Source organism: Oncorhynchus masou, chromosome 23 (assembly GCF_036934945.1).
Source record: "Oncorhynchus masou masou isolate Uvic2021 chromosome 23, UVic_Omas_1.1, whole genome shotgun sequence".
NCBI lineage: Eukaryota > Metazoa > Chordata > Actinopteri > Salmoniformes > Salmonidae > Oncorhynchus > Oncorhynchus masou.
The window spans coordinates 30,320,567-30,348,466 of NC_088234.1; the positions used below are offsets into that span (position 1 = coordinate 30,320,567).

A 27,900-nucleotide genomic window follows, 5' to 3' on the forward strand; every position below is an offset into this window, starting at 1 on the left:
TACGGACTCGGGAGAAGAGAAGGTTGAGAGCCATGTGTCCTCTGAAACAAACACAAACCAACCAAGCCACCTTGCTTCTTGACACAATGCCCGCTTAACCCAGAAGCTTCCCCAAACTGTTGCCACAAAATTGGAAGCACAGAATCATCTAGAATGTAATTGTATGCTGTCGTGTTAAGATTTTCCTTCACTAGAACGAAGGGGCTTAGCCCGATCCATGAAAAACAGCCCCAGACCATTATTCCTCCTCCACCAAAATGTACAGTTGGCAAAATGCACTTGGGCAGGTAGCGTTCTCTTGGCATCCGCCAAGCCCAGATTCGTCCGTCGGACTGCCAGATGGTAAAGCGTGATTAATCATTCTTGAGAATGCGTTTCCACTGCTCCAGTCCATTGGCGGCGAGCTTTATACCACTTCAGCCTACGCTTGGCTGAACTCTAAAATCACAACAAACCAAAACCTGCAGACACTAGGCCCTCTGTGGAATGAGTTTGACACCCCTACCTTGTATAGCCCCACAGTGAAGGTGTCATAATACCCATAAAACCTAGTGGTCAAACAGGGAAATGGTTCCAATCGTTTTTTTCCCCCCAGCTTTACTTGGCTCATCGTGCTCTAGTGACTCCTTGTCGCACGGCGAGCGCCTGCAGGCTGACTTTGGTCGTCAGTTGAACAGTGTTTCCTCCGACACATTGGTGCAGCTGGCTTCCAGGTTAAGTGGGCAGGTGTTAAGAAGCGCGGTTTGGCGGGCCATGTTTCTGAGGATGCATGACTCGACTTTAGCCTCTCCCGAGCCCGTTGGGGAGTTGCAGCGAAAAGAAAAGATCGTAATTGGATATCCTGAAAAATGGGGTAAAAAAAATTCAACAAAGTAGACATCATGCAAGACTACAAATCCCTGCAAGCTCCTGCACGTCATCTCTACCTGGCACCTTTGCAAACAGGTGCATTTGAAGAAATATCCCATTTATTCATTACTACATTAAGCTAACATTAGATAGTTAACCCAGAGTTTCTTACCTTTGCCTCGATTCGGTGGTCTCGTCCAGATCATCATGTAGTTTTTTTATGATATTAGCAGCTACTTAGCATTTCATTTGTTAGGGGTAAATACAGGTGACTACATTTTGTAAAAAAATCACCTTGTCTGAGAGACATTTACACGGTTATCAAAACGTCATGCCAGGGTAAAACTACACAAAACACAGCCCTTATTTTAAGTGATTCTAAAATCCTCTATGGGAAAAGGTATATTAGAAAAACTATTGGAACCATTTCCCTGTTTGACCACTAGGTTTTATGGGTATTATGACTCGTCCTTTATAGCATTTGAGGTGCAACTGAACATTTCAATTAACCAATATAATACAAAATTGCCCATAATCATAATTGTTCTCCTCTAAAATAGTGTGCACCGCCAAAGTCTGAAGCCTTTTGGACAAATTAAACCAGGAGAGCGTGATGAGGTTTACTTTGCACCTGCTGTTATTTAGGTGTATATCACATGAACCGCTTTTAGCCAATAATCTAGTCTAGGCTACTCCAATCCAGGAACCAATAGGGTGTCGGAACATTTTTTATCACTGAAGTTGTTTTTTGCTCTTGTGAATGAATGAATGAATGAACGTTTTTAGAATCCTGTTAATATGAGAACTCAAACACATGTTGATTGTGCAACATACTGTATCAGCATGCATCACGCACAAAGGTTCCATTGGGTACAAGCACCACCAACAGAGGCGTCATGCCCTTAGGGGACACAGGGGCACGTACCCCCCACAGATGTCCTGAAATTGTTTTGTTTTTATTTAAGCCAGTTTGCTACAGCAGGAAAATAATCCTGCAATAATAGCAAATGTGATGTATTATGTGGATTATAATTCATGGACATTTTTTGGAAGGGAAAGTCAAGTCTGTAATTTCAAAGTGGAAATTTAAAAAATGTCAGAAACCTTTTTAAAACACAAATAGCCTACAAGTTAACTTGCAACAGGGTGATCAAATTAAGATCCTACATCTGTAGCAAATTTATGAAGTTGGCTAGCTAACCCATATAGGTTCCCAACCTCATAACTAGCTGCCAAGAAGACATTTCAGGCGATCAATCAAGTTAGAGTAGCTAGCTTGTCTAATGATCTTAGCTGGCATACCTGCTGGCATACCTACTGGCATACCTGCTTGCAAGGTTGGTAGACTTTAGAACAGCAAGAAATGACTAAATGTACTGAATAAGACTCACATTATTTTCAATAATTTCCCCAGCAAAGCGAAGCATATTTATTAATAAAAAAAATACCAACAAATCAGGAGGATACAGACAGATCAAAAGGTATGCTTAGATATGCAGAACTTTTTTTATATAGAATTAAGCATAATGATTATGGCTCTAAATTGTAGGAAAAAGATGTTTCAGATGTTTGAAAAATAAATGCAAAATTCTCGAGATTCCAGACCAGCCCCCTCCGGCCCACCCCCCAGCCATCCTCACATACTTTGTGCCTCCTCAGATTTTCAGGGTGCATTGACTGCCCCTAACCATGATATTCATTGGCATTCATTACTTATGCATACAGTTGAACAATCATCCAACAACCTTAACAATATTTGGCTGCATTTAGACAGGCAGCCCAATTCTAATCTTTTTCCACTAATTGGACTTTTGACCAATTACATCAGATATTTTTCAGGGGGCTGATTTAATTGGTCAAAATACCAATTAGTGAAACAAGTATCAGAATTGGGCTGTCTGTCTAAATGCAGCCTAAAAGTTATTTGTGTGTATTTAAATGAGTATTTATTGTGGTTTTATTGACTTTCTAGGATGAGAAAAACGGAAAAGTGGGAGGAGTGCAAGTCAGGGTTTAATATGCAGACCTAAGCTTGTCGCCTGCCTTCCTTCCTTTGGGACAACGACTCCCATTGTTAGGCCGGAGATATGAACATCTCGTCATTATATGCAGATCTCTGCCATGGTCAGTGGAACTAAACACTAGAACCGGGATGGGCAAAAAACGGAACTCGTCATGAGAGGCCGCAGTGGCTCGTAGGTCTGCGTAACCACAGCCATACATGTTACGAATTGAATGAGGTGTCTGTACTGGCCTAAAGATTTTTGGACTCACACCGCCCTCGTGTGGTTCTGTAAGGAAGATGCATGCACTTTGCCCTGCCCCATGTCTCACTGCTCAGTCTGGACTTCACTGCTCGATTGCCTGAATATGGTTGTGTCCTGTGTGATCAAAACTGACCACATTACATCTCATGCCCAGTAAACTGTCACACACACACACACACACACACACACACACACACACAGAAACCCTCTATTCTCCAAGGTGGTCTCACACAGTATGATCCTATCTTAATATGCACGATCTAAAATGAAATTTCAATTGACATTACCTTTAATAACAGCACATTTCTCTTAATTTCTTCTCCACACATGGACTTCACAAAGAATCGTAGCTCTTCTTATCTTTCCATCTGTTTTAGTGTGAAGGTCAACAAAAGACCACTAGAGCCCAGAAGGGATTGAACCTAGGTCTCCTCGTTGCAAAAAAATATATATATATTTGGAGTGGAAAGAATAGAGAAGAGAGATCACGAGAGGCATTTCAGCCCACTAGTGCGGTATACTAGCATTCCAATATTTTCCTTTATCTCATGTCGTTGGATCAGATTCCAAGTGCTCGTTTAAAGGGGAAACTCAACCTCATTCACCTAATACCATGAGAAGAGCCCTGGGAAAACCAAAAGCCTTATAATTTGTAACTAGGGTTCAGAGTTTTTCCTGGCCAGGGTACCTGGTCAGAAAAGAACTCGTGGCTCTAATCATGATCACTGATCTGTGAAGGCTCATGGATACATTAAATCATTATGGTGGAAACCTATCCAGTCCATTCACACATCAGTGTTTCTGAAAGAGAGGAGAGGAAAGGAGAGAGAGGGGAGAGAGAGGGGAGAGGAAAGGAGAGAGAGGGGAGAGGAAAGGAGAGAGAGGGGAGAGGAAAGGAGAGAGAGGGGAGAGGAAAGGACACCGCTGGGACACAGCCAGGGATGTGAACAGCTGAATGGTGTAATGTGGGAGAAACAATGAGGAAGCGATTGTTCCCTCCATCCTGCCACCCATACTTCTAATATCTTTGGAGGGCTGCCACTCCACTTTTCCCTTTACCTCCCTTCTTCTCTTTCTTTCCCCTCTCTCTTTCTCTCCTACCCCATCTCTCCCTCTACCCCCCTCCATCTCTTCCCCCTCTCTCGGTCTCCCCCAAGTTAGGACATCTGTAGGAAACCTTGGCTGCCAAATAAACAGTGGTCGGAGCCCTCGGGGGACAACGAGACTCCCGAGTGGTTTTCGTCTGAACGGTGAAGGGTGGACACTCGGTAGGAATGGCCTGCGATGTCGATTCTGGCTGGGGCTGACACACCACAGCTGTGCCCTCGCCTCCAGAACGACCAAGAGAGCTGTGGGGTGCATCGCACTCCCTGGTGGGCCAGGCTCTTTAGGCACCCTCCACATGCAGTACAGTGCACATGCCCTCTATACACACACTCTCATCATGCATTTATTTGTTAAACGTTGTCTCATCCTCCCGTGGATTATCAGTGAATAGGGTGTGTGCTCAAAAAGGATGATTAAAACGACTGCTTTCTCTGAGAACCATTAAAGCCTAGTTGAGTGAGAGAGAGAGTACCCCTCTTTTCAGAGTCATATAGACAAAGGTGTGAAAACCACCCTGCTGGCTTTCAGCCTGCTTTCCTGTTTGATACAGACAGAGAAACAAATGGTAGAGAGTGATCTCATACACGTCATTTGGATGGGGAGATTAATTCAAAAACAAATTTGCTTGCAATGTGAATGACTTTGTGTGTCTCTGACTTGGATAACTTCTGTATGGACATGTAGTACTGTCAGTGTTTGATTTATAAACTGCATGTGATTGATGAAAGAAGGATAAACCGGTGAATCATCAACCATCCCAGGTTACAGCATTGGTCATTTGGCAAGAGAAATAATGTTTTCCATTCTGCCCTTCAACCTGAGAAACATGCCTGTTCCACCCTTGGACTTGCCTCTCATTGTCAGCTATGGGTAGTGGCCACAGTCAAGGGACGGCTAGGGTTAAAAAGGGGTCACTCATGACATCAATGGAGAGAGAGGTTGGGTTAAAGCTGACAGCACAGCTAGAGGGCTAACACCACCACAGGCCTGGACCTGTGTTAGAACGGGAGAAACGGGAGAATGTGAGTGAGGGAAGACTATGGAAAGACAGAAGAGTTGACAAGGAAGAGGGAGCAGGGGACAAACACTGACACGTGAGGTGAGAAGGACAGACAAATCTAGGTTGCAGGCAGGAGAAACAGAGGGAGAGAGGAAAGATGGGCAAAGAGTGAAAGAAATGACGGGGAAAGTTGGCATGGGAGAGGATGGGGCATAGAGAGAAACAGGAGAGGGGTGGGGGGGGGGAGTCGGAGAAAGAGAGCGTAGTCAGCTAATGGCTGCCAAGAACAGTTCCAGCTGTGCACGAGTGAAATTGCACATTACAGGAAATCCCCATGTCTACTTTCTGGAGCTGGAAAGGAACTCCCAGCCAACAGAATCTATCCATCGCAACACAGTGAGAGAAGAGGGTTTTTCCCCACACACTCACACATAAGTCCATACACACAAACACGCAGACGCACGCACACACATTCTATAGAGACAGGAAAACACGTGAGCACACACTAACTCCCACATCTCTACAAAAAGGGACCCGATAAGTTATTGTTAATATTTTTGACTTAACTCATAAGCTGTGTATGTTGCATTACCACCGTTTTACGAGCAGCAGGTATGACAAGCAGTCTGTGTGTGCGACTGCGTGTGTTCCTACATACACTTCCCCATCATAACAAAGCACAGCTGCTTCTGTTCCCACAGGCAAAGGATGTAACATCCTGACACATCAATCATTGACCTCAAGGTCAATTCCTGGCGCCACATTACACCATTGACAAATATGAGTGGGGGCGGTGGCCATGGGACTCCATGACTTCTCCTGATTGGAATGTGACCTTCCTGCCAAGAGATTTGGAAGTGCAAGACACGTGCAGTGTTTTCTGTGGGCGTGCATTTTGCAAGAGTGACAAACACATTTGGCGTTTTCTGGTTGCGTTTCTAGGATTTCACATGGATTATAGTTACCATCTCTGTATTTTCTCTTGCTTGGACATGATCTTTATCCTCTTTCATCGCTGGTAGAGAGAGAAATGGTTCAGAACAGGATCTTAGCCGAGTCGTCGTGTTCAGATGTAGTCGTTGGCAGCCGATCCGGCTTTCCCATCCCGTCAGCTAGACATTATTCGACTCATTTGCACCTTGATCAGGCGGAAACTCATACCATACATACCGCGAAGGCGTGGCTGTTCACATGAGTGCTGAATGAAAAGCTACCACAATGACATATTACAACACTTTACCCAGTTCCGTGTATTACTGGGTTACTGATCGTTTTGATCCTTTTCTATTATTCCAAATGGGTGCTGATGGGCTGTTTATCAAGGAGTTATGAGCATCCTCTTGAGTTGATGGATCACTTTAGCTAACTCAGTTACGGGAAGTATTGTACCCACAGTTTTGTCCCCAAAAGAAGGAATTTATTACCAAGAATCACAAGAAAATATGGAGAGAGAGAGAAAGACAGAAGAGAGTTATGGATTCAACTGTTTCACTGGCAAATGAGTTCGAGGGGATTCCAGGGGAGCTTCTTGAAATTCTCATGTGCACCAATATTAGCCTACCCACAATGCACTAACCTCCCCCTCTCACTTCTGTTAAAAAAGTGTGACTGCCTTTAAAAAGCAACAAACTGTTTCTGACTCTTTAATTATGAGTCAGCAACGTGTATTCTGTCAAAATGGACTACAAAGTGGAAATAGGATAATTTTGGTCATAAAGTTTGTCTCGTCTAAAACGGAGTTTGGAATATTTGTGTGTCATAACGGAACATTTAAGGTAGGGTTTTGATTTGACGATGTCCATTTTCCCACTAAAATGGGGTGGACAGCTGCAGTGATTGCTCTCTATCCAATAGCAGACAGTGAGACAGACATGCCCAGCAGCTCCGACTTTGTTTACACGTTACTCATTTTTTTACTTGAGAATCGCTGCACAAAACACCTTAGTTAGATGTAAGATTGCAAAAATAAAACATTCCCGGATTAAAGGTCAAAATTATTTACAGATTTCTTGAGTTATCATTCGGGAGAGTTTGAGGAAGTGAAACAGGAGTCTGCAATGTCTCATAGGGGATAATCAGTCAGGAAACACTTCAAGGACTGAAATCACGTTTTTCTAATGACCAACAGAAAAACACACGTACCAACCAGCGTGTTCAGTGGCTCTTTAAAAGGCGAATTGAGCTTTTTTACAGCCAAATGTTTTTGTTTTTTTAAATATGTAAATGAAATGTTATAGAATGGTCCAGACACTTTTTTTGCGATTTCACTTGTTTGAGGAACTTACCCCCAACCAGCAATTAAATTCCTCATCCTCATTTTGCAGTATGGGAGCTATAAAAACAACAACACCCAAATACATCATTTTAGAAATGCAAATACTCTTAGTATAGTTATGCAGTTCTTTAGATGTTGTATTAATGAAATTGTCATTCCTAACTTTATCCCCAACGTTATATTCAATTTTGTGCGACTCGGGCAATACCACTCTACAAGGAACTGCCAAAATAAAGGAAACACTTAAGTAAATGAAGGATACAAAGTATATTGAAAGCAGGTGCTTCCACACAGGAAGTTCCAGACACTTGTAGAATCTATGCCAAGGCACATTGAAGCTGTTCTGGTGGCTCGTGGCGGCCCAATGCCCTATTAAGACACTTTATGTTGGTGTTTCCTTTATTTTGGCAGTTACCTGTAGCAGCAGGCTACACCGAGAACGGGAAATGGCTCGAATCATTAGGCATGACATAATTTCATGAGTACAACATGTAAAGACCTGCATCACTGTACTGGGAGCATTTGCATTTCTAAAAGGACGTATTTGGGTGTTTTTGGAGCATGTGTTCATGTTTTTGTCAGAGCACCCGTACTGCATAACGAGGATCAGGCAATTAAATTGCTGGTTGCGTTACATTTCTCAAAATTAAGTGAAATTGCTGGGGGAAAAAAGTGTTGGGATCAAGATCCTTTAATGTAGAAGCTTTTTGTCAGTGAGGCTGTGTTTAACTTGTTACCTCTAACACTGGCAGCCTTCTAAACCCATGGGATCCATCCGAGTGTATATGGATAAAAGTCTTCATTGTAAAAGTTGGTTCCCATGAGGCAAAACTATTCACTAGACAACCATCTATATGAACCAGAGGCCAAGGATCCACAGCATAAATAACAAGATTACTTCTTCACCTGCTGGGGATTTACAGTGGTCTACAGTCATGGGGAACCATCTTTATTTCGGCTCAGTCGGTTAGCGCCGGTAAATCCACGATAGAAGGGGGTTAATGTAGTGTAGCCTGAGGTCATGGCTTGGCTGGCACGGGTTGAGTTAGGGGGGGTGTTATGTTATGTATGCATCACGCCCTGGGGAGGGTTCCAGTGGTGAGCCCCTCTCTCTGGCTGTCTGGATGGGGAACCATGCAGGAGTGTGGAAGGATCATGCTTCTGGAGCTGGTTTGGTTGGAATGAGACCTATGACCTTTCTGAGCTAGCCTTTGAATACCGGTATTTTACTTTGCCATTTGGACAGTATCGTAGCATTCATGTTTTGAAACAAAATCAGACATTTGAAATTAATTAGGAAAATAAAAAGCTACAGAAATGAGTCTCTTTACTCAGTAATAGGACCATGAGTAATAGCACCAAGCACTTTGGCTAACATTAATACAACCATGTTAAATTCATGTAAAGAGCAACATATAACAACACACTTTTATAGAAATACATTTTGTAGGAGGATCCATCATTAGGGCGATTTAACATCATTAAATGACTATTTTATTAGTATTTTATGGGCCAATCAAAGTTATAGCAGCTATTTTGTGCTTTAAACATTGGCGTGCGTACCTCATCACAAAATGTGCTTTCTTGCATATGTACATACACTGCATTGACAAAAGTATGTGGACACCCGCTTGTCGAACATCTCATTCCAAAATCACATGCAATAATATGGAGTTCGTCCCCCCTTTGCTGCTATAACAGCCTTCACTATTCTGGGAAGGCTTTCCTCTAGATGTTGGGACTTGCTTCCATTCAGACAAAAGAACATTAGTGAGGTCGGGCACTGATGTTGGGCGATTAAGCCTGGCTCGCAGTCAGCGTTCCAATTCATCCCAAAGGTGTTCAATGGGGTTGAGGTCGGGGCTTTTTTTTTATATATAGAGTATGTTTATTGACAGCGTCAAGCAACAGAAAATCAAATTAAAATACTGTTTGACTTAAATGGTTTCAAAGTTACATTTCTTTGCCCAAAACTATGTGTTTTGTTTCCATTTATGGCATTAATGTTTTACTGTTCAACACCGACTGATGAATCTGGCGCTTCAAGGCAAGCAACAAAGGAGTTGAATCTTGCACACTGGACCAAGTTCAACTTTATAGTATTTTCCACTAATAAAAAAAAGGTATGAAGTAGCCAAGTGCCATCGGCTGCAGTGACAATGTGCAGCAGACATAGAAAACTTTCCTGTCACACAAAAAAACAAACTTACTGCTGCAAAATTGGAATGATAGATTTGTCAGTGAGAGATAAGAGAGCGCGAGAGAAATCAAGCGACAAAAAGTGAGCAAGAGATAGCGCAAGGGAGAGACGTGGAAGTACAGAGAGAGAAAGATGAGAAAAGGCTGTGGCGGAATGAGACAAATGAAAAAAAAAATTTTTGCATCGTGGTCTTTAAATTTTGTTAGCTAGTTTGTTTTACATTCAAGTTGAACTGGAGCCACAGCAGACAGACCTAAGGGGGAGAACATACATTATTCTAAGGTTCAGACCGACTGTGCTAATAAAACAAAGTAAATCTCAGCTTACTAGCAGATATAAAATCCTACATTTTCGTTTTCATATTCTTTAAAACACTGCAATCAACAGCTAATAGAATAAGCTGTTTTGTTTATTTGGTTCTTTTTATTTCACCCAAAAAATATGACACTGTCTGTAAAAGATTAATTCTATATTTATTTTCTCTCTGATGAAATGTAATGAATCTATTAACAATCTGAATGTCACAGGAATTCAAGCATGCAATAAAAACAAACATTCTTTTAAAGGCCTTAACCCATAGTCATGAGGTCATAGGTGTTGGGTCTGACAGTAGTGATTTAAAGTGGGTATTTTCCATAAAGCCTACTTTTAGCTACTCCGAGGCAAATCTATGTCCATTTGTCCATTGATTTCCCATACTATCCAAGCACCAGTCCATTCAAGTCCTCAAATCATTGAGCAGGACAATCCTTTAAGACAGATTGTGTGTCAATCCCTGAGATCTGACCATCTAAAAGTCTTTCACACAAAAAGTCACAACAATAAAAAAAAAAAGTCTAATCCTCCCCCTTTCTTTTCAGAGCTTCCTCTTCCTCGCTTTCTTCTTCCGTCTCTTCTTGGCCAGGTAGTTAGTGAAGAGGTTAGTCTCCCTATCGTCTTCATCCTCTTCCTCCTTGTACCAGGGTCCCCAAACCCCTCCGTTAAAGTTAGGATTGGAGCGGGAGTCTTTAGCCGGGTAGCGCACCGGGATGGCCGTCCTATTGTACTGTGCTAGCCTCAATAGCATCTTCTTCACTATGTGTGGGTAGTGTAGTGACAGGTCCACTCGTTCATAGGGGTCTGCCGTGATGTTGAACAGCCAGATGGACTTTCCCCGGTCCCAGCGGATGCGTTCGTTATGCCAGCGGTTGGTCAGAAGTTGACTGGAGAACGTCTGCGGAGGGACCCAGTCGCTGTAGCCCGGCACCCCAGTAAGGAGCTTCCAGTGACCGACCCGGAGGGCGGCACGGATGGCCGTGTTCCAGAGGCCGTAGCCAGCCTTCCAGGATCCATTCTTGGCCTTAGTGTAGATAGGGTCAATGTTGTGTAGGATGTCCAGTCGAGGGGACTGACGGCCCTCGCTGATGGCCTCCCACACGTCGTACCCGTCCAGGTTGAGGTCTTCGTCCAGAGTCCCCTCCCCCAAGGACACCAGGGTTGGGAACCAGTCCGTGATGTGAATCAACGCCCGACATTGGGTCCCCTTGTTCACAAGCAGGGGACTATGGACGAAGCCTACGGCCCGGATGCCCCCCTCCCAGTAAGTTGCCTTGCTCCCCCTCAGTGGCCAGTTGTTGCCCCCGGCCATGGGCTGGCCCCCGTTGTCTGACGAATACACTATCACTGTATCGTCATAGAAACCGTAACGCTTTAGCGCCAGCGTGAGGTTGTGGATGGCCTCGTCCAGGCAGGACACCATGGCGGCGTACTTGCGACGATGTAAGTTAGGGATGGACTTGTAGCGCTCCAGGTAGAGAGCGGGCACCTGTAGCGGGGAGTGGACCGCCTGAAAGGCCAAGTAGAGGAATAAGGGTTTTTGAGGGTTGTGGTGAGCCAGGATGTCCACAGCTTTTTGGGTGAACATCAGGGTTGAGTATTGGCCCCTATCTTGTTCCCAGGCCGCCTCCTCCCCTTCATAGAGATCATAGCCACACATGCCAGGACCGTCACATTTATAATGGCTATAGTAATCACCGCTACCCAGCAGGGACCCAAAGAAGGTGTCGAAGCCACGCTGGGTGGGCATGCAGCCGCGTTTGTAGAAGCCCAGGTGCCACTTGCCCACCATGTGGGTGGAGTAGCCCGCCTGCCGGAGTTTTTGTGGCAGTGTGACGTTCTCCAGGGGCAGACAGTTGGCCTGGGTGGGCCGGATGACCGAGTGCTGGAGGCCCGTGTGGATCTGATACCTGCATGGGACACAGAAGAAATGGTGTTAGTCAAATCAACCAATCAAATCTTATCTAGGACTTTTTTTTTCACAAAGAGAAAGCCAAGGTGACAGTGGCTAGGAAACACTTCTAGTTTATCTAAACATTGAGAAGAACCAGTGTTTAAAAAAACATTTTTTTAAAAGAGACCATCCTCATCTGGCTGGCTAGAGTATCCAAAACAAGTCACACATCATAAAGCATTTGCTTACATTTACAGCTGAATATAATATAGTTGCAGTATTATGTTATGACAGGTTCATACATACGCCGCCATGACTCTGCTGTGGTGTTTGGACATTTCCTACCTCCACTTTTTTCTACGCTTGAATTGTAAAGGAGTTTCATGGCATATGATGTGCACACAAATTGCTCCGCATAGGGTAAATAGGCTATACTGGATGAGAATATTTGGACAATTTCAACACGCTACTGTATACATTTCCAATACACTAAACCAAACTCTCCCAAGGTTCTGGTAAATCCATTTAAAAGTTCATACAGTTCAAGTTTCTAAAACAACAATGAAGCCTTTCACAGGCCATTTAAATGCAATGAGACAGCACAGAAAACAGCTCTGTGTAACAGATCACACACATTATGCAATCTAATTGTAATTACAATGGACTTAGTCCAAAGCAAACAGGTTTAAAATGACAGTTGACTGCTTGGCTAACATGGGCCGGCAACCAGAGAACATAGTGATGCTTGACAGGAGATGTCCAAGAGCAATATGCCAGAGGATGCTTGGTACTAGTGGTGGGTATCTGGGGGCGAAGAGTGTCAACACGGAAAACCCATCATTCAAGAGTCAATGCAAGCCAGGAAACAAGAGTTGTGACCTGAAACTAACGATGTTCCTAACTTTCTATATTGCGACAACCATTTTGGCAACGATCGAGACGGAAAACAAAGCGACGAATTGTGTCGACTTTGCCTTGGTGTCTCCACGAGGCCGGTGTTATGAGAGTGACAAGAGTCTTTGTGTAGAACAGACCGGAGTTCCCGAAAAAGGACCACCTGCCTAAAGTCAACAATCAAAAAGTCCAGAGGTAATCGTTTCCCTAGTGGTAACGATCAAACCCCGGACAAACCAAAGTTACTGTGTCTGCAGTATATCTGTTGACACAGCTACTGCCTATGTACACACGTCTTATTCTGAAAGCATCTCTTTGTGCTTACCGAGTACCTAAAACCAGTCGGTGATTGTATTTGGCAGTGGGAATAAGGTCTGTTTCGTCGTATCAGACCATGTAAATATTGCAAACGTTGGTTTTAAAATTGAGCACTTAAGTCTCGGGAATGTAATCAAGGAAGGCACTATTCTGTTAGTAACGTGAAGTCAAAAGCTGCACCTACCTTCATGTACAATGACATAGTGACTGATTCCTGGTGAGGTTACCCATGCTCGACCCCGGGAGCAACAAAGCTAGTCTTTTTTTTAAAGCGGGTCCTCCGATGTCTGGAGGTGGCGGCCCGTCTTGGCTCAGTAGCCTGGGACGTTGGTGTCGGTCTCGGTAGTAATTACGTCCGACTCTCCTGTGCTGCTTTTGGACGGAGAAAGCCAGGCTACTTCAAATCCATCATCGTCCTCTCATCCCTCTTTCTCTCCTGCTGCCAGTGGCAAAACAGGCAACCACTCACTGCGGCGAGGTAGAGAAAATAAGAAGTTGGTGTGCACTTTGAAAAAAAAAAAAAAAAAAGAGGCTTTGGCTAGAGGGAAGCCAGGATGTGGACAATCGAACCGAAGGCTTCCTGAGCAGGGTCTATACTCTTCACAGCGGTAGTGCAAACACTGCAGCTCTCTGTGTAGTGTCACTCCTTGGTATCCAAATCTATGCTTTTCATGTGGAATTATACCTCCCCTCACACAAAAACAACCCATGCTTACACAGAGTATGTACATGTACGCACGCGATCCCCCTCCACACAGCACAGCTTGGCTGGTCATCGTCCTACGCTTGAAGTCATTGGTCGGTGCTCCTGGTTCAGTTTGGGCTAGGTTTACGATGTGTAGGATCTGCAGGTTAAAGCGGCAGGAGTTGATTTTTAAACTTTTCCGCGGCTCCCCCTCCAAAAACACTCGCTTATTCACACTTGGACACAGCCCTGTGCAGGTCTTTGCATGTGTTTTTAGCATACTGCATCTTGGAAGTGCAAATACTGTGGAGTACACACTACAGTAACACCTTGCCCTTGACTTAACTTTAATAATAATAAAAAATGGACTGACCTAATAAGTGTTTTAGGGAAACTGGCTAATAATTCCCTTGATAAACTGAAAGTTAGAAATGCTGTTGAGTTGATGAAACACAGGAACGTTCTAAGGAGGTTTTAGACTTAATTGGTTATTCCCTGAGGTACATGTAATTCACTTAATACTGTCACGCAATATTAAAAACGGTCAGACACAAGCTGAACAGTTTGGAAAATGGCCTAATGATTGGTGTGTGTGTGTGCACAAGCTGTGTTTGTATGTGTAAAGCCGCTATGTGCGCATGTTTGTAAGCTTATTTGTGCATGTGTGTGTATGCTAAAATGACAGAACATGGTTTTGCTAATGGACCTCGGGAGAGGGTAATGGCGTAGTCTCTCTGGCAGTCCAGAACTCCCTACCATACAGTATTCTATGCCTCAGGAGTCAGTCAGGTGGGAGGACCATCTTACTGAACAACTGAACAGCTCTTTCTCCTCCTCCTACAATTCACTGCGTGGCAGATGTGTCTCAATGAACGCTGCACAGTCGCTATGGTAGTAAAATAGCGTCGTTCAAAACACACCTCCCACTGGGCACACACACACAGGTGAATCAGCGCCGTTTCCACGTCATTTCAATTCAATTACGCTGAACCTACATGGACCAGACGTTGAATTGACATCTGTAGCCAGTGTGCTGGTGGCAGTGTTGTTGTTTGGTCCCATCTCCAGCAGACTGTAGTGGAGTTACATGCAACACGCAGGGATAGAGTCATAAGTAGGAGTATATACACCCAACATCTGGCATCCAAAACCTGAAGATCCTCTAGTGTCTTTTGAAAGGAGAATGACTGTAGCATATGGGTGAACCTTTTACTGCAGTGGGCTAAATGAGTTGTTCTTGGTAGTCTTAAAACACATTTTCTTTGAAATGGAAGTGTACACCTCTCACACACACACACACACGGTTATGGGCTTACAAAAAAGGAAGACGCCTGTACCATGTCAGATATAGAGCGTCCCAATATTACACATCACAAATCCGTTAAGTATAAAAGTATGTACAAGTATAAAAACATTTAATAAACACTCCACTAGGTCATTGACTGCAAGAAAGACCTACGTAGGTCTGAGTGGCTCCTAGGATTCTTTTTTTTAAATTTAAGTATTTTATTTTACCTTTATTTAACTAGACAAGTCAGTTAAGAACAAATTCTTAACTGACAGTGGGAACACTGCCTTGTTCAGGGGCAGAACGACAGATTTTTACCTTATCAGCTCGGGAATTCGTTCTTGCAACCTTTTGGTTACTAGACCAACGCTCAAACCACTAGGCTACCTGCCACCCCACTAGGCTACCTGCCACCCCACTAGGCTACCTGCCACAAACAAGTGAAGTGGGGCAGTTTAAAATGCTATATAAAACTTTAAGATGTAAGATTTAATGTTAGTGAATCAGAATTCATCTAAGTATAGACATGATAATGTCACGCTAACCATTCAGTGGGGCACTACTATGGGATCTGGGATGAGAACCAGATTGTGTGTTGCTTTCACGTGGGTCTGGGATGATCACGTCTCACCAGTTAGTGGTCTGAGTAGGGGCCTCTCACATTCGCCACGCCACAACAAAACACACTGGGGGGGGGGGGATAGAGGAAGCATTGTTGCCCTGGGCGATCATTAACCGGATCCAATATGGATCAAATTAACTAATATAGTGATGGAAAAAAATAAGTCAAGGGAAAAGCAACATCTGTCTCTGGGTAGAGACCAGAGAGACAATCAAGCTCTTTTGGTGGTCCATGGTGGAACTTGGCGCCGAGCGCGTAGGCTTTGACTAGAGCTGAATCTGAACCCCAATTGCCATTATATAGTCGGTGACATACGTTGAAGTGAACTCAGACTTCACAACTGCAGATAATAAATGTGCAGAGAAAACTTTAGTTTCCATCTATATGCCATCTCTCTGTTTAGCGCTTTTCACAAGCAATTATCCGTCCATGTTTACTCTCTTCATTTGCCCATAAATGTCTATAAAAAAAAGTGCTGTTTCTGGAGGGTTTTCTGCTCCATTATCTTCATTCTCAGCCAGACGTGGACCAGCTTGTATACATTCCACCGGCGTATAAGATTAGATTTTCCATTCCTTCAAACTTCATTTGTTTTTATTTGTCCAGCTTCGTATTAAAAAGCCAAGGATTGAAATCTGGGATTGTGAGAGGAAGGGACAATGTCTCCCTGAGGGCATATTTTTCTTCAGATTTTTAAAGCCACACAAAATCACAACGCAACACAGTTAGAAAAAAAGGACAGATGCACGTCAGAGCTGTGTGTGTGTGTGTGTGTGTATAATATAAGAGTCTCTTATGTGTTCATCCGAAAGGTAGAGTGGGCATGTGAAAGAGAGCAAGTGTGTGTGTGTGTGTGTGTGTGTGAGCGCATGTGTGTTTCTGCGAGTGCGTATGCGTGTGACTGCACGAATTCATCTACGTATGAGAGTGTGTGTGAATTCACCATATAATCCTAACCCTCCAGAGAGTCTTATGGGATGCTGGTGCTCACATACCAAAAGGTTACAGGCGTGTAATGAGAATGTCACGCTACGCAGTCTCTCATCCCTAAACAGATCAGTCATCTAAAACAAAACCTCTTGACGTGGACTGGATTTCCAAAGTATCCTGGTCTATATCTACGGCATTCCAAGGGAATGGGTCATTGGCCTTGAATTTGTGTGGGTCTTGAGTGGTTGAAGGACATTTCTGCTTTCTAGTCTTTATGGGCCGGTAAAAAAATAAAATAATAATGACTGGAGTAGTGAGCGTATTCAATGTGCCTCCCACCCTGTCGCATACGGCCCGTTTACAGACCCTCATTAACATCTTATGGCACGAGCTCATGGTTCTTCCCTACTTTAAGTCCATATCAACCAAATTACAGTACAGCCACAATCTCAAAACACCCATTGTAAATCACACTAGCTATCGCCCTGGTTTATTTTTACACAACCGCTGGACCAACAAATCACAACAAGCCATTAAAACACAACTCAACAAGTGCAGCTTGCAATCACAGAATCCCACAAGGCACAACGGGGATACCACTACTAGGCTACACAACCACTGGGTTCTAGGCCTATACCAGGTTTCAAACCATCACTATCCCTGGGGCTGGGCCCGGCTCCATGTGCCAACCCCACGGAACTGCTCCACGTCCTCCCCACATATGGTTCGAATAAGCAGCCTCTCCTCGGCTCTCGAAAGCTAATGAAATTTAGCCTTGGAGCGGTGCGGTTCCCTCGCTTATTCCCTTCCTCCCTTTCGACTTGATCCGACTGGACCGCCCCTTCAATCGCACTTCTGCTGCGCCCTCTTTGGCACTAGTCCTCTTTAACCCATCCAGGACTCAAAACACTATAGATTCCCAAGCTCTTGTCCAGACCCTCCCTTAAACCTTCATTCCCTTATTCACACGTTGGCCTTGCTTCACATATCCACAGGTTCACTTCGTCAACCGACCCAGTATGCATTCTCTCTGCAACCCAGTGTGGGTGAAGGGAAGGGTAGAAGGTGCAACAGAGTGAGGGTACAGGGTGAAGGGAAGGGTAGAAGGTGCAACAGAGTGAGGGTACAGGGTGAAGGAGAGCGACATGTACAAAGAGAGAGCGACATGGGGATGGGTGAGTGAGAGGGGAAGCTGGACGACTGTGGACAGTCTCTGCATGGGGTCAGGAGAAGTGGAAGGTGAAACTTGACTGGGGTGAGAGGACAAAAAGGGAGGAGAAAAAAAAGAGTAAGAGTAGCTCTGTGCAAATAAACCACGGCTCTGCCCGCGGTTTGTTAGAGTTACAACTTACAGCGCCTTGACACCAAGAGAGCACAGTGTTTGGTTTTATGAAGCTGCCCTTATCCACATTGGCGATGTCCTCCACGCAACCCAGAAGCCACTGTGGGGCACATTCCTGATCATTTGTTTGTGGATGGAGGTTCATCAGCGATGTGGGCCTTTGATAGCTAAATAGAATGTAGCTTTACGTCGATTCCACCGGAGTCATCCCCCGTGGGAAGTAGAAAGAGAGGAACAGAGCGGGACTGATAGATGTGTGTGAGAGGGAGAGAAAAGAAAGCGTTTCGGGGGGGGGGGGGGATTTTGGCAATTTTCTTAATAGTTTTTATTCAGACTAGTCACATACATCTTTATAAAATGGAGTGCGTCTGAGAATGTAATAGTGAATTTAGACTACAGCAACGAGACATAATTCAAGTCCATTTTAACACTACCTGACAAACAGCTGTGAGGTTGTGAAGTTTCCAACGTTCTGGCAAAAATTGAAATCAGCTGTCTTTTATGAATGCCTAATTCCACATTGGTGTACTAAACACCTTTGACAGAGGCCACACATCAGCTCTGTCCGGACACGTTTTGTCGTCAGGTCTCTCAAGCTGTGAAATACGCACATCTTTGATACTACCGGGTGTGTTTACAAAACTTTCCGAAAAATGTCCTTTGTCCCAACTGCCTTGTCTAGCGGAGAAGTTATTTCAGAGAACCTGGTCTTGAGCACCACCCATTGCCTCATACCCATTTCCACAGACATCGTCCACATTCTCAGACTTCAATAAGGAACGCCATAACCGCTGCCAGGTCAATGCAACCTATGCCATTTCCTTGGTATAAAACTCCTCACTTATCCAGGAGTGAACTACTGAGGAGTAGAGTGAGGGTTCATGGGGTTTGAAGAGCCCTATAAGTCAAGGGCTGTTGTTGAACTTGGGAGGCAAATGCTCAACTGAAGCCTCAAAATGGGGGGGGGTTCTGCCGCTGCCCTGAGGAAAACCAGAGGTCGAGGTGCTTCGATTCAGAGCTGCCGTAGCAATTTGTTATGCAGCACCTGTCATTTGGGGGGGGCGCTTTACCTTTGTACGAACAGCAGCAGCACAAATGGGGTTCACTTGTCATTCTACATACATACATACATACATACATACATACATACATACATACATACATACATACATACATACATACATACATACATACATACATACATAATTTTCGGGATGGAACATTTGAGTGTAAACTATATATAAAAGTATGTATAAGAGAACTAACAATCAACTAAATAAACTGCCTGATCTCAGACAAGACGTAAATGTCTGAAACACTCAAATTAGTATGATATGTAACCATAGCAAGCGTAACATAAGACAGATGGTTACTTAAGGCAAAAGCAAAAGTATGGTGGTTGATCAGGGTGGGCGTATAATGTGAATGTGGAGAGGTGGGACAAAAGTCGTGAGTTTGAATCTCAACACGGACAACTTCAGCATTTTAGCTCACTACTTAATACATTTTTTGCTACTTTGCAACTACTTAGCATGTTCGCTAACCCTTCCCCTAACACTTTTAGCTAACCCTTTAACCTAACCTTAACCCATAGCCTAGCTAATGTTAGCCAGCTCGCTAACGTTTGCCACCTAGCTAGAATTCACAACATATATATTTAGCAAATTCACAACATATAATACAAATTGTAATTCGTAACATACCATACTAAATGGAGTGACTCGAATTTACACACAAAATATGCAAAATGCTCTGAGACCAGGTTGAAATGAAAGCTCGACAGTCAGGGAGAATCAAAAATCAAGAATTAAAATTATGCATTCAGGGGTATTTCTGTCATGGTATGGGGCCCCTATTGATTTTATTATAATGTTTGAGTCGCTCGGATAGCGTAAGACACGGCAAAATGTGTAGTACTGCATGAAATACGCTTTAAAACTGCAGTTTTTCCTCTCTCAGCCTCATGGCCCACAGGAGGGCCTTTACTATTGTAAATGGAGTTTAATGAGGTGAAGACAGAAATACATTTTTAAAGAAAGCTGCGATTTCAGTGGCTGGGTCAGTCTTGCATGCTGCCACCACCTGATCTCTGCAAATGAAGGACCTGAGGCCAGAAGACAGTGGGCGCTTGTGTGTGAAGGATCAAATCTGGGCCTCTCTCTGATATCCACATGTTGCATTAAAAGCAAAGGGAGAGTGGTTGAGTGGGACGGACAACATTTGACCTGGCCATCTCTAATCCTGCACAACAAGCCGAGTGGATCGAGTCGATTCTGGAAAACCCTCGCGACTCAAAAGACCATTGTCACCATGACAACGATCGCTTCTCTTTTTAGGACCAGTGACCGGAATGATAGTGTGTGGGCATGGTAGTAGGAGGAGGGGGCCCAGCGGGGTTGAGAGACATTTTGTGACTTTTGTGCAGGCCTACTCCTGGACTAAAAAGCACATTGCTAACGCAGTCCAGAAAGAGGCTTCATTAGCCTTCATGCAAGATTATTTTCTTCAGACAATCCTTCCACCGGAAAGGCTCAACAACAGCTCTTACTATGCAAACACAGCAGATGAAAACACATGGTAATATATTTATTTCTCACCAGAATAACACACTCACCTCGTCCCTGCAATGCCAGTCAGTGGCAGTGCCATGGGGGGGGGAGGAAGAAATGGCTGATATTACCTCGACTTGAACTTCATTACCATACATGTCAACATGCCCCGGGATATCTGGATATTTTGACCTGTCAGTCACCTGGGTAGAACTTAATATTTACGAGGCAAGACAACCTGTCCATCTAGAGACAGTTGAGAAAAAAAAAACATTTTCAAACTACTGCCCTCTGGTGTATAGCTGTGGTTTACAATTGGGGCGCAACAATAACAACTGGAATTTAAATTGAGCGTGTGTGTGGCAAGGGGTCAGATGCCGTTGGTTGCCACGCCAACCAATCCAAAAAAACAAAAAAAACAATTACGCCTCAAAAAAGGGACCCTAAGCGGCCAGCAAAAGTTTAGAGATCACAACAACCACCCTTTCAGCACGATATTCAAGTTACTATATTGCAGGCCACAAAAGGGGAAAAGCATTGACATCTTGACATTTTAACGGCCCTATAGAATGGATCATGGGACAGACGTCTGCTGAAATCCCACCGCAAGGCATGGAAGGGAAATCCAGTCTGGTCCCTCCAATATACAGCACATAGCAGTACCGTAGCTCTCCTCACATTTCTATCCATTAGTAAAAACACACACAAAGGGCCCCTAATCTCCTCTTTGGAGGACACCCTTCTATTTCAAAACATAGATAAATGTTTTAATAAAACACCACCACTCTTGCAATCATCCTCAGGAGTAGCCTGGTAACACAACTGTATATACACCGACATTTCCATATGTACAACAGGGGTGGGTGGAGTGGGCAACATGGGAGACACTTTTTTTCATAATTTGCCAGAATAGGTGCCCAGGAACCTTCCCGTTTCAGTAGGCAGACACTATAGGCGCAACTGAACTATCACATGTACTCAGACCCTTTACGCAGTACTTTGTTGAAGCACCTTTGGCAGCGATTAAACTCGAGTCATCTTGGGTATGACGCTACAAGCATGGCACGCCTGTATTTGGGGAGTTTTTCCAATTCTTCTCTGCAGATCCTCTCAAGCTCTGTCAGGTTGGATGGGGAGCGTCACTGCACAGCTATTTTCACGTCTCTCCAGGGATGTTTTATTGGGTTCATGTCCGGGCTCTGGCTGGGCCACTCAAGGACATTCAAAGACTTGTCCCGAAGTCACTCTTGGCAGTGTGCTTTGGGTCGTTTTCCTGTTAGAAGATGAACATTCGCCCAAGTCTGAGGTCCTGAGTGCTGTGGAGCAGGTTTTCATCAAGGATCTCTGTGTACTTTGCTCCGTTCATCTTTCACTCAATCCTGACTGATCTCCCAGCCACTAAAAACATTCCACAGCATGATGCTGCCACCACCATGCTTCACCGTAGGGATGGTGCCAGGTTTCCTCCAGACGTGACGCTTGGCATTCAGGCCAAAGAGTCTAATTTTGGTTTCATCAGACCAGAGAATCTTGTTTCTCATGGTCTGAGAGTCTTTAGGTAACTTTTGGTAAACTCCAAGCATGCTGTTGTGTGCATTTCACTGAGGAGTGGTCTAGCCACTCTACCATAAAGGCCTGATTGGTGGAGTGCTGCAGAGATGGTTGCCCCATCTCCACACAGGAACTCTGTCAGAGTGACCATTGGGTTCTTGGTCACCTCCCTGACCAAGACCCTTCTCCCCCGATTGCTCAGTTTGGCCGGGCGGCCAGCTCTAGGAAGAGTCTTGGTGGTTCCAAACTTATTCCATTTAAGAATGATGGAGAGCACCGTGTTCTTGGGGACCTTCAATGCTGCAGAAATGTTTTGGTACACTTCCCCAGATCTGTGCCTTCACAATATCCTGTCTCTGAGCTCCAAGGACAATTGATTTGACCTCATGGCTTGGTTTTTACTCTGACATGCACTGTCAACTGTGGGACCTTTATATAGACAGGTGTGTGCCTTTCCAAATCATGTCCAATCAATTGAATTTACCACAGGTGGACTCCAATCAAGTTGTAGAAACATCTCAAGGATGATCAAGGGAAACAGGATGCACCTGAGCTCAATTTCAAATCTCACAGCAAAGGGTCTGAACAAGGTATTTATTTAAATTATTTGCAAAAATGTCTAAAAACCTGTTTTGGCTTTGTCATTATGGGGTATTGTGTGTCGATTGACGAGAAAACCCATTTAGGAATAAGTAACGTAACACAAAGTGGAAAAAGTCACGGGGTCTCAGTACTTTCCAAATGCACTGCATCTGTAGCGTTTTCCTCTGTGGACCCAGACGATTGCTATAGCGACTGTCGTGGAAATTTCCTCTATTTACCAAATCATGGGAGCAAACCACACACACAAGTCAGAGTTAGTTATCAAAGTCCATCTTTAATTATATGAGCTCTATAGCATTTTCTGTGACTCTCAACAGTTCAGTATCTCTGCTGAAAAGTTGAGACCCCCCACACAATGGCAAATGGGATCCTTTATAGCGAAGATCCCCCCCCCTAGACAACATGACAATCCACAGGTCCCAGGAACTTACACAAAGAAAGACTTTACTTCAGAGAGGAGTATCCCCCAGACAGAGTTGGCTATAAATTATTGTTCAGTTGTGTCTCCTTTCTCAAACTCAGAACCATAAACCAATCCTCCATATCAACAGGCATATCTCAAATTGTCATTTAGATACAACCAATTCTAAATACAACCAATCCTGGACAAGCTCACGGAGAGGAGAGTGAGGCTATAGGTTAAGATAAAGGGGAGCATGAGAATGATTCCAGACACTGCCATCCTCCTTTTCCCCAATGGGAAAAGTAGGGTGTGACTGGCACACACACAGTGGAGCAAAAGATATGTTTACACATGATGACACTTTGACCTCTCCCCTCTCTGCGGCCCATGCAACTTAGTCTTGACATAGAACAGATAACTGCAACCCCGCCACAGTATTATACAAAAATACCATTCTGATGAGATGTAACTTACAAACATATGATGAATATAAAACATCTTACATATGTTACCAACAAATTCTGATTATTCCCTAACACGACTCCACATGCAGACAGTTAAGTTGTTACTGTGCATCTTTGTTCTCCAGCACTCAATTGTGCGTTTTGAAATGTTGATCTTGAAGAAAATCAATCAAATGTATTTTATAAAGCCCTTCTTACATCAGCAGTTGTCACAAGGTGCTTATAAAAGAACCCGGGCCTTCAACAAGAAAAAGGGCAAGCGGTGCAGATTTAGAAGAACTAGGTGGCTAGGAAAAACTCCTTAGAAGTGCAGGGACCTAGGAAGAAACCTAGAGAGGAACCAGGTGTGTGTGAGTGAGAGATGAAACAGCCGATTCAAAGCAGTCATTGTCGCATTTTATATTGTGTGCGGTTGCATGCATTTGGGTGTCTTGAGAACACACTGTAACTGACGTCTGTCTGCATAGCCTTTCAAGTCACATTGCGCTTGCATGCAGACGTGGGAAACTTCAAAGGGCTCTTCTATTATGCTCCAGTGAAACACAGTCATAACGCTCCAACGCTCTCAAGCAATTTAGCCAACAATTAAGCCTCCCATGCACAATTAATTTTGACTATTGATCACCTCGCATGTATAGGGCAGGCTAATTAGTGGAAATAAGTAAATCAGTCTGAAGAAGAAGACAATAACCATCCCCCCCTGGGATGCAGGTGGAATGGTCACCTCTTGACATTATAACACATTTATAACACTTTAACACACTCAGTGCATTGGCCCAGCCTGGTCTCATAGATTAGACATAACATAGTAAACATACATATGGGACACTGAAATGAGTTAGTTAGATACTTTGCAACTTTCCACCTGGCTACCCCTACCAACAGCTCTGTACCCCCCACAGCAACTTGCCCAAGCCTCCCCCATTTCTCCTTCACCCAAATCGAGACTGCTGATGTTCTGAAAGAGCTGCAAAATCTGGACCCCTACAAATCAGCCAGGCTAGACAATCTGGACCCTCTCTTTCTAAAAGTATCTGCCGCAATTCTTGCAACCCCTATTACAAGCCGGTTCAACCTCTCTTTCGTATCGTCTGAGATTCCCAAAGATTGGAAAGCTGCCGAGGTCATCCCCCTCTTCAAAGGGGGAGACACTCTAGACCCAAACTGTTACAGACCTATCTATCCTACCCTGCCTTTCTAAGATCTTGGAAAGCCAAACAGATCACCGACCATTTCGAATCTCACCGTACCTTCTCCGCCATGCAATCTGTTTTCCGAGCTGGTCATGGGTGCACCTCAGCCACGCTCAAGGTCCTAAACAATATCATAACCGCCATCGATAAAAGACAATACTGTGCAGCCGTATTTGTCGCCCTGGCCAAAGCTTTCGACTGTCAATCACCGCATTCTTATCGGCAGACTCAACAGCCTTGGTTTCTCAAATGACAGAGTTCAGTGTGTCAAATCGGAGGGCCTGTTGTCCGGACATCTGGCACTCTATGGGGGTGCCACAGGATTCAATTCTCGGGCTGACTCTTCTCTGTATACATCAATGTCATCGCTCTTGCTGCTGGTGATTCTCTGATCCACTTCTATGCAGACAACACCATTCTGTATACTTCTGGCCCTTATTTGGACACGGTGTTAACTAACCTCCAGACGGGCTTCAATGTCATACAACTCCCCTTCCGTGGCCTCCAACTGCTCTTAAATGCAAGTAAAACTAAATGCATGCTCTTCAAACAATCACTGCCCGCCCGTCTGGCATCAATACTCTGGACGGTTCTTACTTAGAATATATGTGGACAACTACAAATACCTAGGTTTCTGGTTCTACTGTAAACTCTCCTTCGAGACTCACATTAAGCATCACCAATCCAAAATTAAATCTAGAACCGGCTTCCTATTTTGCAAGAAAGCAGGTATATTCCTTCCTATTTCACACTCCAGCAGGTATATTTCACTGGTCACCCCCAAAGCGAATTCCTCATTTGGCCGCCTTTCCTTCCAGTTATCTGCTGCCAATGACTGGAACGATTTGCAAAAATAGCTGAAGTTGGAGACATATCTCCCTCACTAACTTTAAGCATCAGCTGTCAGAGCAGCTTACAGATCATTGCACCTGTACATAGCCCATCTGTAAATAGCCAACCCGACTACCTCATCCCCATAGTTATTTTTTGTTGTTGCTCCTTTGCACCCCAGTATCTCTACTTGCATATTCATCTTCTGCATATCTATCAATCCAGTGTTTAATTGCTAAATTGTAATTATTTCACCACTATGGCCTATTTATTGCCTTACCTCCCTAATCTTACCTCATTTGCACACACTGTATATAGACTTTTCTATTGTGTTATTGACTATGTTTTTTTACTCCATGTGTAACTCTTGTTGTTTGTGTCGCAATGCTTTGCTTTATTTTGGCCAGGTCGCAGTTGTAAATGAGAACTTGTCGTCAACTGGCCTACCTGGTTAAATAAAGGTGAAATAAATCAAATGTAAAAAAACTACTTAGCATGTTACCTAACCCTTTCCCTATCAACCCAAAGGTTGTGAGGTTGAATCTCACCACAGGCAACTTGATCATTTTAGCAACTACTTTGCAAAGACGTTGCACGTTAGCTAACCCTTCCCCTAACGCTTTAACCTGTCCTAAACTCAACCCTAACCTCTAGCCTTGCTAACGTTAGCTAAAATGATTGTATGTTTTGCAAATTCATAACATATTGGACATTTTTCAAATTCATAAAATATCATACAAAATGGGTAATGGATATCCACAAATGAATACATACCATACGAAATGTAAAATACTGTGTCATACTAAAATGAAGCATCTCGGTTTTACGTACAGAATAATACGAAATGCTCTAAGACCAGGTTGACTGACCACAACTGAATACCCACGAGACAGGAGGTTCAACTCACCTGCCAGTCATCAATTGACTCCTGGAAGGGCTACAGAGAGGCTGCACATAGTAATTCTCCAGTTTCACTCCCTGCGCTGCCAGCCTATCCAGAGTTGGGGTTTTGATCTCGGACCCATGGTAGCCCACGTCCCGGAAGCCTTGGTCATCAACCAGGATGAAAATGATGTGAGGTTGAGTGGTCTTGTCACGATTACTCACTCGGTTCTGCGAATTGCCATTCCAATTTCCCCACGACATCTGATAGCCACATGTCAGTGAAGTAAACGCGAATAAACTCGCCAGGACACTGAAGATAAACATCTTCATCCCCGACGTTTACACTGCATCAAAAACCAAACCACTCGAATCATTGTGTTAGTCTGAGTAAAAAAATATATACAATTAAGCGATCGTTGGTTTGCTACATTGCAACAAAGTTATTGGCAGTGATTGTCATGGTGGACAACGAGCGAATGCGGTGGAGCGTTGCACATGTCCCGGTGTAGCAGCCCTTGGAAATTGTGTTAGCATTGTCCTCAATGGCCTACTCTCATACTCTAGCCCGATGACAACGTTTGTGTTCAGTAGCCGACGATAATAGCAGTCCAGTCCTTTCAAATGATGCAACACGCGTGTTTGAAGTCCCCACCATTAAAACGTTCATCCAAAATTCTGCCACGCAAAACATCTTCCCGTCGGAATGCTCTATTCCTCGTTTGAAACGTGGCTCCTCTTACCAAAATCTTTGAATCAACTTCACTCTTCACTTAAAACTGTGTTGCATCAATCGCGAACTTCACTTGTGTTTCTTCTAGGACGTGAGAGACTTGACAGGTCCTTCTCTCTCAGCAACGAGTCTGTTTTAGAAACACCAGCTGTAGGGGCTGCTCTTCCGTGTGTGTGCACTCCACCATCAAAGTCCACACATTTAAATGGATGGGGGAGTACAAAGAGCATTTGGATCAACCTATTGATTGGGTTGTGACAGTGTGGATTATACAACGGGTGGGTATAATCCTGAATGCTGATTGGTTTAAACCGCATTCCACAAATTTCCGCAGGCTAAATCTATGACATTTAAATGCCCATTTGCACTGTTCCATCTGATCACGCAATCCACTGTTTTATCAGCCCAGCCAGGCAATTTATAAACTTGATCTCCACTATAAAAAGCATTTAAAAAATCTTGAATCATTAGCTCATTGTTATGGATGTATCCAAATAGAAAACAGTTCATGCAAATGAAGCTACTTTGCTGTTATTCTGGCTGCACTTTTTGACTTGACTGTAAATTAGCCGTAGTTGGCTAGCTAGCATACAAGGGATAAGAACATTGCCAGCCAGTATGGCAATGTAACATTTAAAACGAATGACTGTCGTGTCCATACATTCAGAACAAAAGGACTGTATGGTCTGCCCCTGGAGACAGTCA

The 27,900-nt window shown here is 43.9% G+C and overlaps 1 protein-coding gene across 1 annotated transcript; it reads right to left on the reverse strand.

Annotated features, from left to right (window-relative positions):
* Nucleotides 1–8,887: 8,887 nt before the first annotated feature.
* Nucleotides 8,888–27,371, reverse strand: LOC135510730 (arylsulfatase J-like). The gene is made up of 2 exons (XM_064931895.1): nt 26,488–27,371; nt 8,888–11,923 (listed from the first exon to the last, which is right to left on the reverse strand). The coding sequence occupies exons 1-2, from the start codon at nt 26,793–26,795 to the stop codon at nt 10,555–10,557; spliced, it is 1,677 nt and encodes a 558-aa protein (XP_064787967.1). The 5' UTR covers nt 26,796–27,371; the 3' UTR covers nt 8,888–10,554.
* Between the last annotated feature and the right edge of the window lie 529 nt (nt 27,372–27,900).

Excerpts from the sequence above, each read along its gene's own strand:
- LOC135510730 (XM_064931895.1), bottom strand. The coding sequence starts at position 26,795 with ATGAAGATGTTTATCTTCAGTGTCCTGGCGAGTTTATTCGCGTTTACT. Across the intron at positions 11,924-26,487 it reads AGTCAATTGATGACTGGCAG|GTATCAGATCCACACGGGCC; the intron begins GTGAGTTGAACC and ends TGTCCCATGCAG.